The 18,480-nt window shown below is 49.0% G+C and overlaps 1 protein-coding gene across 1 annotated transcript in view; it reads right to left on the bottom strand.

Annotated features, from left to right (window-relative positions):
• LOC136358251 (runt-related transcription factor 1) overlaps positions 1-13,984 on the bottom strand; it is a 101,246-nt gene extending 87,262 nt beyond the window's left edge. The window contains exons 1-2 of the mRNA XM_066314227.1: positions 13,597-13,984; positions 7,429-7,585 (exon numbers count right to left, since the gene is read on the bottom strand). Coding sequence (XP_066170324.1) covers positions 7,429-7,585; positions 13,597-13,866 — 427 coding nt within the window. The 5' untranslated portion in view covers positions 13,867-13,984. The remainder of the gene's footprint in view (positions 1-7,428; positions 7,586-13,596) is intronic.
• Between the last annotated feature and the right edge of the window lie 4,496 nt (positions 13,985-18,480).

Here is an 18,480-nt window from a genome sequence, read left to right as displayed (position 1 = left end):
TGCCAACTTCCAGCTCTGTGCCCTCAGAGGTGGACAATGCTCTGTGCACAGAGCCCAGCCTGTGGAAAACCTGTGGCTTTGCCAAAGCTTTTCCCTTCAGTTCTTCCTGAAATTTCAGGGAGTTGATGTGGACACAGAGCTCCAAACACCGCCCTGATGGCACTGAGACACCCAGAACCTCCTTCCTCCCTTACACAGGTTCAGGGGGAAAAGCCAACAGGAATTTAGGATCCTGTTCCTCACATCCCTTTTTCTCTGAATCCCAAACCTGCCCTGGTGCTAAAGGTTTGCACGGAATTCCCACCCTGTGCCCAGGAATATCATCCAGAGAGGGAAGAAAGGGGAAAAAGATAAAGGGAAAAATTATTTTGGAAAGGCTGAGAAAACTCTGTAGAAATAATATGGTGGGAAAAATATTGGGGAGCAGGATGGAGGCAAAAAAAATGGGAGAGACGCAGCATTAAGATTATAAAAAAAAAATTTAAAAGTCTATTTTTAATATTTTTTTTCCTCCTTCTAAAGGGGTTTTGGAAGGGAACAGAGACTGTTTGAGCCGGATGAGGGTTTATGCACATGACTGTGCTGGAAAAGGCTCTCTTGACAGTGATTGTGAGGCACTGATTTGCAGCATCCTCACTCCTGCTCCAGTTCTCTGGCCAGCCCAAAGCCTAATTTATCTCCCAGCAGGATTTTATTTTGGTGACAAAATAGCTGCTCTTATTGGAGTTGGGCTGTGGGGACACAGATGCCCACAAAAATCAGTGTGTTTTGACCAGAACTCCAGGAGTTCTGAAGGGTGGCACCAAAAAAAAAAAAAAAAACCCAAAACAAACCAACACAACCAAACAGTAGAATTAAAAACAAAATTGAAAACATAAAATATATAAAGCCAATAAGAAAAAAAAAAAAAAAAAAAAAAGCCACAGGGCAAACAGCTCTCACGAAACTATGTAACCTTTTCATCTAGAGAGGTACTTTGTTTTCCCTAAACAACCTTCTGGGAAGCCCTTTTATCAGAGCAAAAAAAGAAAAAACCAAAAAAAAAACTTGGGAAAATGCTCCCAGGGTGGCGTCTGCCTCATCCTCGCCACTGCAAAAAATGTCCAAGCCGAGCTGTGCAGAACCAAAAAATAGATTTATTGTGATTGGACTGAGGGCAGTGGTTCAGCACTTGGCATGGCCACTGTTTACAGCAGGAACGCTCCCGGAGACAGGAAGTTCTCCGAGCCCTCTGCCATTATTTTTCTCCTGTTGACGCGTTCGGAGCGGGAGTTTATTCGCCCTGATGAAATCTTTAGTGCCGTGGCAGAAAGATGGGATTTTTTTTTTTTTTTTTTGGGAGCTGGTAGAGCTGCTGCAGCCATGCTCAGTGTCATCCCAGGGGGTGGTTTTGGGGAGTCCAGCCCCTGGGAGGAGCAGCATCATCCATGGGGTTCATTCCACAATGGGAGATTTGCTGCTCGGAGCAAGCCCAAGACACCTCAGGCACTGGGAAAGGATTTCCCTTTCCCTTTCCCTTTCCCTTTCCCTTTCCCTTTCCCTTTCCTTTCCTTTCCTTTCCTTTCCTTTCCTTTCCTTTCCTTTCCTTTCCTTTCCTTTCCTTTCCTTTCCTTTCCTTTCCTTTCCTTTCCTTTCCTTTCCTTTCCTTTCCTTTCCTTTCCTTTCCTTTCCTTTCCTTTCCTTTCCTTTCCTTTCCTTTCCTTTCCTTTCCTTTCCTTTCTTCTGTTACTTCCCTGCCAAGGTTTCCATCCCTTTGGAGGGCTGAGTTTGCTGCTCAGCCTCATCCTACTGGATGAATTTTGGGAGTTCAACCCCTGTGAGGAGCAGCATCATCCGTGGTTTTGATTCCACATTCAGGAATTCACAAATTTGGCTGCTCAGAGCAAATGTGCCCACGGAACCCTGGGCACTGGGAGAGGCTTTTCCTCTCCCTTCTCCTGCCATTACATCCCTGCCAAGGGCCAGTCTCATCCCACAGGATGTTTTTTGGGAGTCCAGCACCTGTATGGAGCAGCATCATCTGTGGGTTTAATTCCACAATCAGGGATTTCTAAATCCAGCTACTGAGAGCAAGCCCAAGTCCTCTCAAGCACTGGGAAAGGATTTTCCCCTCTTCTTCTCCTGCCATATATCCCTGCTGAGGTCCCCAGCCCTGCTCAGCCTCATCCTACAAGATGTTTTTTGGGAGTCCAACACCTGCATGGGGCAGCATCATCCATGAGTTTAATTCCTTACTCAGAGATTCACAAATCCAGCTACTCAAAGGAAGCCAAAAGCACCTCCAGCACTGGGAAAGGATTTTCCCCTCTTCTGCTCCTATATCCGTGCTAAGGTTTCAATCCCTTCGCAGGGCTGGGTTTTCTGCTCAGCCTCATCCCACAGGATGATTTTTGGGAATCTAACCCATGTGAGGAGCAGCATCATGCATGGGGTTCATTCCACAATTGGAGATTTGCTGCTTGGAGCAAGCCCAAGGCACCTCAGGCACTGTGAAAGGATTTTCCTCTCCTTTCCTTTCCTCTTTCCATTACTTCCCTGCTAAGGTTTCCATCCCCTTGGAGGGCTGGGTTTGCTGCTCAGCCTCATCCCACAGGATATTTTATGGAAGCCCAAGCCCTGCATGGGGAAGCATCATCCATGGGGTTAATTCCTCAATCAGGGATTCCTAAATCCAGCTACTCAGAGCAAGCCCAAGGCACCTCAGACACTGGGAAAGGCCTTTCCTCTCCTTTCCTCCTTCCATCACTTCCCTGCCAAGGTTTCCATCCTGGTGGAGGGCTGGGTTTGCTGCTCAGCCTCGCTGGGATTGCACAGAAATCTTGGCTCAAATTAGTGACGTAACCAAGTTGCCCTAAATCACTTCAAAATAAATTTCTCGCTCCTGGCCTCTGTTTTTTAGGGGGAAATTCACCGTTCAGAACAGAATAGAGGGAGAAGAGTTCTTGGAAAAAAGTCATGGAAGATGAGCTTCTAACACACACCGCTTCCTTTCACTGAGCTGTGAAATCATGGAATGATTTGGGATTGGAAAGAAAAATAAATATCATCCAATTCCCTGGGCAGGGACACCTTCCCCTAGCCCAGGTTGCTCCAGCCTGGCCTTGGACACTTCCAGGGATCCAGGTGCAGCCACAGCACCTCTGGAAAATCCATTCCAGCCCCTCCTCACCCTCACAGGGAAGAATTTCTTCCCAATATCCAAAGAAAATTCCCATTCCCTTGCGCTGGCTGTAGCATCCTTCAAATGCCACATCCTTATCAATCCAAACTCCAAATAAATGTATTATTTAAAACTCTATCAACTGAGGTTTTTTCCCAGTTGCTGATGGATTTTCTCCTGTTTTCATCCCATCTGGCAACACTCTGCTGGTTGTGACTCCAGGATCTGATCCCACGTCCCCTGCAGCATTCCAAAAGCTTGGAGCAGAACCTGGACGCCTGCTTAATACTGGTTTTACGACCCTGCTGAAGGGCAGCATCCTCTGTTTTGCACATACTTTCAGAATTTTGAGTGCATTTTGGTCAAAAAAATAAAATAAAATCAATTTCAACCAAGTGCTCAAATATCGCTGCCTGCAAAGAAGGAGCAAAATTCTGGCTTGGGAAGACCAATAAAAATAATTGGATTTGGAATCCCAGCCAGTAATTTTTTTGGAGTTTGAGTATTTTTGAGATTTTTGCCTTAGAGTGAATTTTTTTTTTGCTGGGAATGAGATCCAGAGGGAAGAGTCCTGACGGCAGAAATCGTGCCCGGTGAAATCTCTAATGTTCTACAAAGCTACTACACCTGTTTTGGCTCTCTGGATATTGAAAAACACCACAAAATTTACCCCAATTCCTCTAATCCTGAGGAAACATGGATTTAATTTTCCACCCTTTCCAAGGTGAAGGTTTTAAAACTCTCCTGGAGCTCCAGCTCTCAGGTTTAGATTGAGATCTCCTGCAGCAAGCCAAGACTCTTCTCCATTAGCTACTCTTAGGATAAGCCATTAATAATCATGTTCATCTGGAAAACATGTTTATTTGTTGGGATTTTTTGGAATCTTACATCCTCCAAGGAAGATAGGAGCTGGGATTAATGATTCCATGAGGAAAATATTTCACGTTCCCCAAGCCACGGAGCTTTTCCCTCTCCAACATAACTATTTATTTTTAATTTTAGCCAATAAACTTCTACGGTGTCAGGCTTTTTTTGCATCAGATCCATTTCATCAGAGTGACCTAAACCGGTTCTTTATCCACTAAAAAAATACAGGGATACGTTGCAGCAGGAGCAGTTGGAAGCTTGGAACGCTCACAAAACAGAGGGCGAAAAATCAAGATTAATTTTGTTTTAAGCAGGTAATCAGGCCAAGGGGAGCAGGGGGAGGCTGAGATTGGCTGGAGTTTTAAAAGGACATTTTTCTTCCCGAAATGACTCGGTGGGGCTCCCGAGCCAGACGGGCAGGTTTGCCCAGTAGCATTCTCCAACTGGGCTGAGGAATCGGAGCCTTGGATCCCGGCCAAATCCAATGGAAATCTCTTCGGTTGAGGGGAAAAAAATAAATAAAAAAAAAAAGCCAAATTGCTTTTACACCACATCTCCAGGTTTTGGGTGACCTGTGACGGTCTCGCTGCTATTTTTGGGTGGGAAGAAAATAAAATGTTTGGGGTTTTTAACTCTAAACAAGGCCAAGCAGCACTCGGGGCAAACTCTGAGCGTTGGGCACGGAACGAGGCTGAAACTTCGGCTGATATTTGGTGCCAGACATTGATGAGGGGAAATTGGCCCCCAGATCAGGAGGATTTGCTGTGACCCTCCCCAAACCAGGAGGAAATCATGGAAAATAATGTTCGATACAGGTTTGTCCTGCTGGATTTCATGGAAGACGTTGAAATTACTTACGAAGAGCGTCAAGAACGCGAATTTCCTGCTCGGAAGGGACAGAGCTGTGGCTGCTGAGGGGATTTTAATGAGGTTTTTATGATCACCACTCAAAACCACTCCTGATTCTCCATCAGGGATTTAAAAGGAGGATTTTAAATCCCCTGAGGGACACAAGGAGGAGCCTCCACCGTGGCCTGAACCAAGGTGAACTCCCAGCCCCTGCTCGCACAACGCCCCTGGCACCGCATTATCACCGGTGGCACTGAGCTGATCCCAGCTCAAATATTCCACGGCAAACAAAGTCGGGGCTCATTTTCCTGCAGCCGAGTATCAAAGGCAGCAGTGCCCTTTGAAGCAGCCACCTTCTGCTGCAGGCTTTGTGCGAAATGCCGCAGAACAGCAGCTCCCGAAAAATCCCGCACGAAGGCAAACAATCCCCGCCTTTGGAAAACAATCCCCTGGCGGAGGAGTAAACAAAAGCATCCATTAGTCACCGCCCCAAAGATGGGCAGGTGAGGATGTTGAACCTGACTAATAGCACGCAGCATTCCCAAATCCCTCCACTTAAAGGATCCTCGGCACCTGAGTTGGGATATCACAGCTGGAATTCCCGGGTTGTTGCCCATGAGCGGCTAAAGGAGCGGGGTAAGGGCTCCCTATTCCCAAGAAATAGGGCCTGCTTTGTCCCAGCTGCTGGATTTTGACCTTGAGGCTCCCCTCAGTTCCCTGTTATGATTTCCAGCCTCATTACCATGGCCAGGAACTGAACTACAGGTTTGTTTTTATGAGCTTCTCCAGCGCTCTGCCAGCTATTCATTTGAATCTTCTAAACAGTCAGCTCTGAATCATAATGCAAATTCCATTTACTGAAAAGGTGGTACCTTTAATATTCCAAATGACCACGTTTTAATGACTGATACTTTTAGACATTACAGCATCTCTCATGTTTTCAGTAAATGGATATAATTTGCTCTGCATTACCCTATTATTATTCCTCGCTGGCATTACAAGGCGACGTTCTCAGCTGCGGGTGTTTTCCATTTGAAGACGGCCCAAACAACACGATTTGCTGCCTCTGTACCCTCAGCTAAAAAACCCTGCAGGACCCAGGGGGAAAAAAAAAAAAAAAAAACAACTGGACGGGGGATTTTATTCCTAAAATGTGTTTAGGGCTCCGTCAGGGCCGCGCTTTCGCGGCGTTGTGACGGTGTTTGTGTTGGAAGGGTGTCCACGGGTGCTTTTCACTTCAAAGGAGAGGAAAGGCTGTTGTGTATAATCAGGAGAACTTCCTCGCTCTCCAGCCTGACACATCTCCCGTTTGGAATAAAAGCCACAAGTGGGTCAGCTCTGGGACTCTCCTGAAAATCAGGAACCCGTGTGTGGAACCAGGACACGGCTCGGGCGTCTCATGGGAACGGAGGGAGGGGAAGGGGCAGCAATTCCTGACTTCTGAGGGATGCCGGAGCACAAACTGCTCCTAAATGAGGCCTCCTGAAGTTCAGGAGGTGCTGCCCTGTCACTAAATTGTCCTGGAATTACGCTGGAATACCATCATGCCCCATTCCAATTTTAAAGACAAATTAAACAGAAGGAAAATACGTAATAAAGTAAACTACCTTGAGTCCACACTGGAGATGTGACGGATTTTCATCCCTGACCTTAAAAGAGAGAGACTTCCTCTCCCACAACTCGCTGGCTTCCCTTTGGGAGTTTGACTGAACCTCCCTGAATTCCCCTCACCATTCTGCTAGTTTATTTTAAGTGCTTCTCTTGGAATTGATGGGATTTAGGAGTAAGGGGTGAAGTTTTAAAGGGAATTCTGCTGATTTTTTTTTTTTTTTTGATGAAACTTTGTGCACCTGCCCACTCACGGGCCACACATCAGGTGCTCTTTGCAGCTTCCTAATATTTTTACGTAGTCCCACTCTAATCAACTTCAACTTTTATTTGTTATTTATGCTCCAAAAGCCTTTTTATTTCTGCCAGTAACTAATGGTTATGGCAGAGAGAAATCAGATTTTAAACCACTCAGTCCTGCCTGATTTCTCCTCTCTGTGTCACAGGAGACAACAACTACCGTGACTGTTGAATTTTGAAAGAAAAAAAGGTCAGAGAAAGAGCCTTCAGCAGGTCACAAACCTGTGAAATTTTTAGGTCTGTGTGGGAATTATTTGTATTTTTAGCCCTGACTCTTCCTGTTGCAAAAAGCAGTTTTTACAGAGAGCTCTGGGGAGCCCCGAGATGACCACAACCTGAAAATTCTCCCTTCAAACTGAAAATCTGCCACTTAAATCTCACCACAGATAATATTTCACTGCCTAAATCACCAAGGGCACCTGCCAGAGTCCAAATGTCACCCTCTGGGTGGCTTCTCACATTTTTTTTTTCCCCCAACGAGATTTCACCGTTTAAAAATCACGAGCGACGCAGAAACGCGGAAACGCGGGAACCCACCCAGCTCATCCCGTGGATGGAGCTGCTACATTTCCCAGTGGATAAAAAAATCCCCAACTCCACGTTCAAGGAGCAGGAGATGGAGCTGGAACATGCCCCTCTCATACCTCTGCCGCTCCTGCCCACGAAGCGCAGGTCGTTGAACCGCGCCACCTGGTTCTTCATGGCGGCCGTGGCGTTGCGCAGCTCCGCCGAGTAATTCTCGTCATTCCCGGCCATCACCGTCACCAGGGTCCCGTCGGGGACGTCCCCAAGGGCCACCACCTGCGACAGCAACAGCACAACCCTCAGTTTCTGTTAGGAAACCCCTCGTTGTTTCGTGGGAAGGTAAAACCCGGGGGGAAGAAAGCGGCAGTGAAAATCTGGGTGGGCCAAGGGGGTGTTGGAGGAGGTGGGAATCGTTCCCGGTTTGCTGGAATGGGAATCTTCTTCTTCCACCCAATGTTGTCCCCTTTGCTGTTCTCTAATCAAGGGATTTTTTTTTTTTTTTTTTTCCATTTTGCTGACAGAATCTGAGCTCTGAAATGATAAATTCCAAACGGCGGATTTGTTCCTGCCCTAAGATGTTTTCCCATCCGGATAAAAAAATTCCTCTCCCCAGTTCCTGGAGAACCAAAGGACTTCAGAGAGTGAATTTTAAAACCATCATTACATTTTTAAAACATCGTTATACCATAATTTATATTCTTTAAAATGCATCTTTTTTTTTTTTTTATTCTTCGTCATGAATTTCTACCGTTTTTAAACCAAATTTTTCCTAATGGTTGGACAGAAATTTTTCTTCCTTCGTGCACCTCGGAAACACCCAGCATGGCGTGAAATGAAAAATGCTCTGAGGTGAAAAATACAGAAAATGAGCTTTCCAAAATCTCTGTAATTGTCAATAAATAAATTCAAGTGGCGGCCCTCGATGGTTTGATTTATATCAGGAGCTCTTCACGGAACTGCCCAAGCAGAAATCCAGAGCAAGGCCGTGGAAAATCAGGCCTCATTTAAATGTTTAATCCCAATTTACTGAACAATTCCTTTTTTTTTTTTTCCTTCAGGAGCACAAAGCAAATAATTTTCAGACCTCACTCTCGAGCGGATGGATGGAAATCATGACCTGAGCTAAGGACTTTCCCCTTTTCCCAAAATATTTGTGCTCCTTGGTGCCAGAATACATCAAACTTTTAGGAACACAGGATTCACTGGGGTTTTTGGTGAGAAACACAAAGATTCCTGAACTTAAATATTCTGTTCACACTGGTTTAATGCTGAAAAACTTAATTTTTCTTGTATCTTTCTTGAATTCCCCGAACAAATTCGACCTGCTGGAATTCCATGGATGTCTGGGATCTCTCCTCGTGCCCTCTGACAAAAATCAGAGTTTGAATTACTTTGTCTGATTTTCTTCAGAGCCCACTGCTGTTCCCCCAATTCTACAGCGCTACCACCACCACAAAAAAAACCCAAAAAAACATGAAAAACAAACCCAGAGATAAAAAACCAGCTTGTTTTTAATTCCTCTTTTGCCCTCTGGAAGAGGAACCAGCCCTGCACTGCGTCCTCTGAGCTGCAGCTCGAGATTTTCCTTCCTCTTAACATTTTCTGACTTCACTCCAGGCAGTTACAATCGGCTGAAGTTCGTCACAGGCTGATTTTATTTCTCTTTTCTGCTCTGTTTGCTCTTTAAAAACAGGAGCAGCAGCTCCTTTACTTGATCCAGCCCTGATTTTGATTCCCCAGCCAAAGCCACCTCCCAAAATACGAGAGAATTCCCCATTTTCAGGTATTTCCCAGTTGTTTTTTTTTTTCTTCCACAGGAGGCTGAGCTTTTCACTTCTGTCCTCTCCCTTTTCTCACCCCTAACCCTGATTTTCACTTCCACATGCAAAGCTAAAATCTCTGGGTCAAAATTCCCTCTTTACATCTCGATTTCAACTTCCTCTTTCCCTGTTCCTCCCCGGCCCTGATTTTTTTTTTGGAGGGGTTTTTGTTCTCCTCTCTGTGCTGTAATTTGGGGGTTTTTTGGGGCCTACTCTCAGCTGGGCTTTTTGGATTTCCCTGATTTTGGCAGAAACGAGGCCCTGCTGGAAGAACACTGGAGCTTGGAAATCGTCACGAAATCCGCGATTCCGCGGCCAGTCCTTAAAAATTCCTGCAAAACCTTGATGCATCCACATCTAACAGAGGGAAAAGAGGGAAAAGGGGAAGCCAGGGCATTACCCTGCCATGCAAATATTGAATTTAAAGGGATTTATGCCAGGATTTTAAGCCTTCATAAAGTTTTTTTTCACAGATCCAGGGTCAGTTGTCTCTGACTAATTTAAAGCTTTCAAATCCCAACCTTGGTGATAAAAAAGGGGAAGAAAATCTGAAAAAAAAAAAACCACCCAAACCCGAGTCAAAAACTGACCCAGCCCAGAAAAGAAACCAGACTTGAAAGTCACAGACAATAGAAACAGAAATACAAATATTGACATTAGAAAAAAGACTAAACAGATAAGCTGGGACTTGTTACTGGAGTTATCAAGGACTTTGTTGTACTTTTTACCTCTAAAAATTTGTATTTCCAGAGGAGCGAGGAGAATGTCAGGCTTGCAGCGCTGTGGAGTATCTAAATTTACTTCTCCTGCACCAATTAATCCAAATTGGCCTCTTAAATAAAGATTTGGATCCTTAACAGCGTTTGGACAATGAATTTACACGGCGCCTTATTGGTTATTGTGAGTTATTTTTTAAAAGTCTTTGAGAATCACTCTTAAATTTAGGAGAAACCAGTGAAAATGGATCGTTTTGGTTTGAGATAATATCCCAATCCCGCAGATTTTTCTTAATGGATTTTGCTAAATGTGAGGAGAACACTCTCTGCCCACCTCTTTTTATTCCAACAATGAATAAAACCAACAAATACTCGACAAAACTCAGCGTTTTTAGTCAGGTGCAAACTAAAATATTGACAGCGGGGGGAATGATCTGAACTGATATTGGGGTTTTTTCCCCCTGGGCCAAACCATCTGAAAACTCCCCGATTTTGATGAAAACCCCCCAATTTTGATGACAGCTTTGCAAATACTTCACATTTAGCAGAAAACCACCGAGATGTGGCAAATTCTTTCAGGATTTATCTCTCAGGAGAGAGGATTTGGGGGGTTGAAGATGAGGAAAAGCAGCAGGTGCCTCCCAGGCTCTGCTAATGAAACCTTTTCCTAATTTTGGGGGAAGTTGGATTGATTTTTTTTTTTTTCTCCTGGCTATTTCCAGGTGAAATTATCCCAGTTTTCCAAACTCCTGAAGAAGCTGCAGTGGGGGAAATGCTGAGGCTGCAGGTGGGGACAGAAAGCGGCTTTGAGCATCCCTGAAACCCCCTGGAATTATATATATACATATATATATATATATATTTTTTTTTTTTTTTCCCCAGGGGCAATTTCCACATTCCCAGCTCCTGTCCTTCCTCTGCTACGCCGGGATGCGACCAGGAAAAAAAAACCTAAAAAAACCAGGAAAAAAAAACCCGGGATTCCTCTTATCTCCCTTCCCGGCGGGGCGGAGCGCTTTTTTTCCCTCCCGAATTTCTGCCTTCCAGCAGGAAAACTCGGCTAATTACCAGCCCTCTGCGTGGGGAAGAGTGTAATAATTAATCTAAATGTGGGAATTTAGGAAGTGACCCCGTGATCGAGTTCCTCCCTTCGCCCCGCTCTTATCTGCGGAGAACAAGAAGCAGACACAATAAAACTCTTTTTTCTTTTTTTTCTTTTTTTCTTTTTTTTTTTTTTCCCCTCCCCTAGTCAGCAGCAAATTCCCGATTCTGAGCTGATTCCCTTCTCCCCAAAACAGAGGGAAAACTCGAGTCTGGTGGCCTTCAACACAAAATAAAACAAGCAAAAAAAAAAAAAAAAAAAAAAAAAAAAAGTTACGCCGAGGCAGTCGGGAGGGTTTAGCGATGACCGCAAAAAAATAAAATTAAAATAATAATAATAAAAAAAAATAAAGTCTAGGCTTGACAAATCCCGATCCTAAATAGAGCCCCGGGGCTCCCGGGAGCGGCGTGTCCGTGCGGCTCCCGGCTTTTGGAAAAGGAGAACGCCAAGAATTCCCTTTTTTTTTCCTCCCCTCGCTCGGGAGAGAATCTGCGGGAGCAGCGAGAAAAAGCTGCGAGTTCAGAGAGTCAGCGACAGTCCCGGGGCAAAACTACAGCGAGAGACAGGCCAGGAGGGGTGGACTGCAAGGGAAGGATTTTACTCCCAGGGAAGAGGATTTTACTCCAAGGAGGAGGATTTGACCCCAAGAAAGATAATTTTACTCCCAAGGAAGTATGATTTTACTCCAAGTAGGATGATTTTACTCCAGAGGAGGATTTTACTCCAAGGAGGATGATTTTACTCCAAGGGAGGAGGGTTTGACTCCAAGGGAAGATGATTTTACTTTCAGGGAAGGATGATTTTATCCAAGGGAAGAGGATTTTCCTCCAAAGGAGATGATTTTACTCCGAGGGAGATGACTTTACTCCGAGGAGGAGGATTTTTCTCCAAAAGATATGATTTTACTCCAAAGGAGGAGGATTTAACTCCAAGGAGGAGGATGATTTTACTCCAAGGAAGGATGGTTTTCCCGGGAGCCGGGTAACGGGAGGGGTGACAAGCACCACAAGCATCGCCCGCACCGCCGGGGACGGGAGGAGAGCCGGAATTTTCTCTCCCATTCCCTTCTCCTCATCTTTTCCCGGATTTTATTTGGATTTTAGCAAAGGGACTCTCTGGACACGGTTCTGCCCGGGTTTAGGCCGCGGCTTCTGCTGTCGTTTAAAGGCGGCCAATAAAAGAGGAAATGCGGTTTTTGGGGATGGTGACCGGGTTGTTTTGTGGTGTTCTTCTCCCTCCCGGAGTCCCCCGTGGGTGGCAGAGGGACAGAGGGACAGAGGGACAGAGGGACAGAGGGGACAGAAAGACAGAGGGACAAGGGGACAGCAGGACAGAGGGGACGGGGGGCAGAGGAGCAGAGGGACAGCGGGACACAGGAACAGAGGGACAGAGGAACACGGGGGCAGAGGGACAGAAGGACAGAGGGGACAGCGGGAAGAGGGACAGAGGGACAGAGGGAGAAAGGGACAGAAGGACAGAAGGACAGAGGGACTGAGGAACAGTGGGACAGAGAGAGAGAGGGGCAGAGGGACACGGGGACAGAGGGACAGAGGCGCAGAGGGGCAGAGGGGACAGAGGAACAGAGGGGCACAGGGAGAAAGGGACAGAAGGACAGAGGGACAGAGCGGACAGAGGGACAGAGCGGACAGAGGGACAGTGGGACAGAGGGGACAGAGAGACCTGCCACCACCCTGAGTGACTTCTGGGGGATCCCGCGGCTCCTCCAGTTCCGAGCATCTGCTCCCCAGCGCAGCCAAACTCCGCGGGGCAGGAATTTGGAAATAAAACGCGTTTATTTCTAAATTTTCCGCCTTCCTTTTGAGCAGAGCCGCCTCTCTCTGCCGGAGTTATGAATGGCGAGGAGCTTTTCCCAAACCCTTCACATTCCCCGGCTGCTTCTGCTCCTGCCCCGAGAGCGGCTGGAACGGGACGGACGGAAAGGATGGAGAGAAAGAGGGGAAAAAGGATGGAAAGAAGGAAGGAAAAGGTGGAAGGAAAAGTAAAAGGAGGGAAAGGAAAAGATGGAAAGAAGAGACGGAAGGGATGGAAGGAGGGATAGAAAGGATGGAAAGAAGGAAGGAGAGGATGGGAGGAAGGAGAAAAAAGGATGGAAAGAAGGAAAGGGTGGAAGGGAGGAGGTGAAGGACGGAAGGAGGGAAAGGAAAGGATGGAAGAAGGAATAAGATGGAAGGAAGGAAAGGGTGGAAGGAAGGAGGGAAAGAAAGGAAGGATGGATGGAAGAAAGGAGAGAAGTGATGGAAGGAAAGAAGGAACGATGGAAGGAGGGACAGAAAGCATGGAAGGAAGGAAGGAAGGAAGGAGGGAAAGAACGGCAGGAAGGAGGGGAAGGAAAGGATGGAAGGAAGAATGGGTGGCAGAAAAGAGGGAAAGGATGGCAGGAAAGAGGGAAAGGATGGCAGGGAAGAGGGAAAGGATGGCAGGAAAGAGGGAAAGGATGGCAGGAAAGAGGGAAAGGATGGCAGGAAAGAGGGAAAGGATGGCAGGAAAGAGGGAAAGGATGGCAGGAAAGAGGGAAAGGACGGCAGGAGCGCAGCGCGGCCGCAGATCCACTCCCCCATCCCCGGGACGCGCATCCATCCCCCGATTTCTCGCCCTCCATCCCCGCACCCATCCCATCCCAAACCTTACCTTGAAGGCGATGGGCAGCGTCTTGTTGCAGCGCCAGTGCGTGGGCAGCACGGAGCAGAGGAAATTGGGGCTGTCGGTGCGCACCAGCTCCCCGGGGTGATCCGCCAGGACCTCCACCATGCTGCGGTCGGCTCCTCGCAGTTTCCCGGCCAAAGCGCCGCCGTGCTCGGCTCCGGGCAGCGCCAGAGGCTCGCTCATCTTCCCCGGGCTCAGCGTGGTGGAGGGCGGCGTGAAGCGGCGGCTGGTGCTGGTATCTACGGGGATACGCATCACAACAAGCCTTTAGGGCCACACAACACCTCCGCTGAGTTCCTACAGAGCGCAACTCCTCGGCGAGCCGCTCTCTGGGGACCAACATAAACGGGCGAGGGGTGAAGTTGTTCTTGTCTTCCCCCAGAGTTAATTTTTTGGGGTTTTTTGGGGTTTTTTTTTTGTGGGGGGATTTTTTTGCTGATAGTCTTAACTCTCGGCTTGCTGGCCAGGCGGAACAGATCCCGTTAATCCCATAAAGCGCGAGGGTCGTGCGGGCGCGGCTTTACCCCGGGTGTGGAAAGTGAGAGGGGCTGGAGCTCATCCCCAACTCCCAAGGGGGAAAAAATTATAATAAAATAAAAATAAAAGGAATAAATAGGGAGCCTGCGCTTCCCGGTTTTCTTCCAGGTGATTTCTCTCTCCGGTCCCAAGAGAAACAAAACGCGCCGGAGTCTTCTGGAGACGAAAAAAAACTTTCAAAAAATTTCAAAAAATGAAAAAAACCCTCGCTCTTTGAGGGAAATTCGGGGTTGTTCTCCGGAGGAGGCGGATCGCGAGCCCGGCTCGCCCAGCAAAGGTCAGCCGGCTACAAGTGGGGATAAATTCACGGCCACGCACTCAGCGCACACGCGCATCTACCGGACTTCATCAAATATTTACAAGAGAATCTGTAGAGAATTTAAACACAACAGGAATCCATTAATGTTCTCCGCGAGATTTTTTCTCTTTTTTTTTTTCTTTTTTCTTTTTTTTTTTTTTTAAAGCAGCCTTGAAAATGAGCTTCAGTAGTTCGGTGGGAGTCGCTCTAAGAGCGCTCGTGTCGTGACCTTTCAGTCATTCTTGCGCAAAAAGGAAGGGAGAAAAAAAATAAAAGGAAAAAAAAAGAAAAAAAAAAAAAAAGCTCAGTGCATGGCGTTCAAGCTTCAAATCTCTGTCTTTGGTAAAAAAGCTTTTCATTAATTTAAGGCAAAGTCGCGGCCGATGGGCGAGAGCCGAGCTGAGAGGTCCGACAGCTGCGAACTCGGGGCCGGGGATGTTGGTTAAATTGTGGGTTCTCTCTGCGGTTTTGTGTGTGCAACAGCGCTCTCTCTCTCCCGCTCGCCTCCTGCTCGGCAGTCAAACCCACAGTCTGCAACAACTTCGGCGCTCCTTGCCAATTCTATTTTTTTTTTATTTTTTTCGGTATCTCAGACAGTCTTCCTCTAATTCGGCCACAGGAACCGGCTGCTGAACGCTATTGGAACCGCAGCAGGTGGAAGCCCGCTTTGGCAAACATGGCTTTTTTCTTTTTTTGCTTTTTTTGTTCCTCCTCCCCTCTCGTCCTTGCGGGATGGACCCGCCGCGCTCACCGCCGAAACCCCAAAAAAAACCACCGGCGACCAGGAGAAAAATCAAAATTGAAAAAAAAAACCCCACAACAAACCAAAACCAAACCCAACAAAAAAAAAACCAACAACCCCTCAACTCAGCCAAATCGCTACTTTTAGAACGGGTGGAAAATCTTTCCTTCCGCGGAACGACGAGACGGTTGGAGAAGAAACGAAAGCACCGATGGAGCCCCGAAAGTTGCTGCGGTTTAGAGGAGCAGCTCCGACCTCCAGCTCGTTCCCAGGGCCCGTGGGGGAAGGAGAGAATTCCTGCCGGGATGCGCGGCGGGGAACGCGCCCGGCCGGCGGCCGCCGGGGCTGCCTGGAGGTGGCCGGGAGCGAGTCGGGGCTGCGGAGGCGTGCGGAGGAATGTCATTCCCCCGGTGCTTTGCATACGGGGAGGGCACCGGCCAATCACCGCCTTACCGGGGCGCGGCCGCCCGGCCGGGGGCTCCCGGCATCGCCCAGGCACCAGCGCCGCCGCCTCGGTGGGGACATCGCTGCTCCGTGTCCCCCCGGGGACACACCGCGGTCACCGGGACCCCCCGGCTGTGCTCGCCCGGCTGCTGCTGCCCGTGGCTCACGGAGAGCCCCCGGTGCCCGCAAAGTGCCCGCAAGGTGCCCGCAGACACCGCCCTGCCACATGCCTGCCCTTCTCCGGTGGTCCCCGCTCCTCTCCGGTGGTCCCCGCTCCTCTCCAGTGGTCCCCGCTCCTCTCCAGTGGTCCCTACTCCTCTCCAGTGGTCCCCGCTCCTCTCCAGTGGTCCCTACTCCTCTCCAGTGGTCCCTACTCCTTTTCCAGTGGTCCCTGCTCCTTTTCGATGCCCCCCGCTCCTCTCCCGGTGGCCTCCTCTCCCGGTGCCCCCTGCTCCTTTTCCAGTGGTCCCTGCTCCTTTTCCAGTGTCCCCCGCTCCTCTCCGGTGCCCCCCGCTCCTCCCTGGTGGGAGAAGGTCCCGGCGCTCTCGGGTTTTTTGGGGGGCACACCCCGACACGGTCACAGCCGCTTTGGTGTCCCCGCTGTCCCCGAGGGGCGCCCGCAGCCGCTCGGTTTGCTGGGGCGGTGGCGGCGCTCCCAGACAGGGCCATCCCTCCCTGCCTTCCTCCTCCTCTTCCTCCTCCTCCTGCTGCTGCTCTGCACAGCCCAGCCGCGGGGACAGCAGCGCCGGGGACAGCTCGGGGACAGCCACACGGCCACCTCGGCTCGCTCCGGGCCCGCGGAGCCGGTAGCGAGGATGCCGGCTGGAGGCGTGGCTGGCGGGATTTTGGGATTTTGGTGGCTTTCTTTCTTTTTATTTTTTGTTCTTGGGTTGCTTTTTATGCTGCTCCGCGAGCCGAGCGCAGAGCGGGAAGGCGGAGACCCCGAGCCGTCCCCGCCGCGATCTCGGCGCTGTCTTTGCGCTTCCCTCCGCCAAATGTCATCCGCTTTCCCCGCCGCGTCCCCGCCCCGCGGTCACCGCGTCAGCTCAGGAGGGATGGATGGACGGAGGGATGGATGGAGGGATGGATGGACGGAGGGATGGACGGAGGGATGGATGGAGGGATGGAGGGATGGAGAGATGATGGATGGATGGAGGGATGGAGGGATGGATGGATGGATGGATGGATGGATGGATGGATGGATGGATGGATGGATGGATGGATGGATGGATGGATGGATGGATGGAGGGATGGACGGATGGATGGATGGATGATGGACGTACGGGTGGGTGGATGGATGGACGGATGGACGGACAGACGGACGGACATTGGTGTTCGCGGGGCGTTGGATGCAGTTCCGGCTGCGGCCGCTGGAGGGCGCGCGCCGCCCGCAGGCTGAGCTGCACCGGGCGAGGGAACGGGGAGACCCCGGGATTGGGGATTTGGGGTCGGGATTGGGAATTTGGGGTCGGGATTGGGGATTTGGGGGTCGGGATTGGGGATTTGGGGTCGGGATCTGACATTTGGGGTCAGGATTTGGATTTGAGCGCTGCCTCTGCAGCCTCGGGAGCTGCGCCCACCCCGGTCCCCGCTGCCCCCATTGCGGCTGGGACCTCCCGCACAGCCCGGGACAGAGCCCGGGATTTGGGATTTGGGATTTAGGGCTGGGATTTGGGGCCGAGCGGCTTCTAGAGCCCCGGGAGCTGCTGCCACCTGTCCCCACAGCATCTGAGACCCTCCGGGGACATTCCCCCGGGCACCCACGGCCCCAGTTGGGTCCGGCTTTACCGGGAGCCGCTGCGAGGAGATGCGGGGATACAATCACTGCCTTTGATACTGCGGGATTTAACTCGATTAAACCTCAAAAAACCCATTAAATCTATAACCAATAAAACCGGCGGGGAGAACTCGGCGCCTGCTGCCGGGACAGGGATGCTCCGAAGGCCCCGAATTCCCGGCAGGAGCGAAGTTTTCCCGCATCCCGCCGGGCTCCGGGTGCTCCCTGTCACTTTGTCCCTTGGCCGAGGGACCCGAGGATGCTCCTCCTGACCCTGCCCACCCCGGCACTGCTCAAAATGATGGATTTTCGGCTTTTATCCCCTCCCAAAAAAGCTCCAGCCCGCCGCTCTTGCAACAGGTCGCTGTTTTTAAGCCGCCGAATTTGGTGCTTCAACTATTTCACGCCAAGTCTCTAACTTTTTCTAAGTTTAAATTTTTTTTCTTGTTTTTTAAATTTTTTTGGGTTTTTTTCCCATCCCTTGTTTTCCGCTTTCTGGCATGCAACGATCCCGAATTTAAATTGCTTTTCTATTTTAAGGGGGAAAAAAAGAAAAAAAGAGAAATATCCAGGCGAATGGCTGTTACAAACCACAGCTTAAAAAAAAACCAAAAAACCCCATCTGGGCTCTATTAGAGGCTGATAACTTTTCACGGGGCATGGCCGAGATAAGAAAAGTTCTTTTACTGATGCGCGTCCATCTGCGAGAATTAAAAAAAAAAAAAAAAAAAAAAAAAAAAAAAGCGCGTTTAATTGGTGCTTTTTTTTTTTTCTTTTTTTCTTTTTTAAATCAGGAGGCGGGGAGGATTTCAAATTTAAATTGATGAATGCTTTGAAGCTTTCCCTCCCTGCTTTGCATCGCGCCCTAATTCCTTGCAAACACAAAATAAACACCAAATAAACACAAAAATAAACGCTAAATAAACACGAAATACACAAAATAAACGCTCGTGGAGACACCCAGAAAAAGCCCCGATTCAGCAGAGACGCAGCAAACCCGCCCTTATTCACATTTTTTTTCCCCCCATAAATTCCCGGCCTTTTTAGGACTTTAATGCGGATTAAAGGCGA

This window comes from Sylvia atricapilla, chromosome 2, assembly GCF_009819655.1.
Source record: "Sylvia atricapilla isolate bSylAtr1 chromosome 2, bSylAtr1.pri, whole genome shotgun sequence".
Classification (NCBI taxonomy): domain Eukaryota; kingdom Metazoa; phylum Chordata; class Aves; order Passeriformes; family Sylviidae; genus Sylvia; species Sylvia atricapilla.
This window is presented reverse-complemented; position numbering and strand designations above follow the sequence as displayed.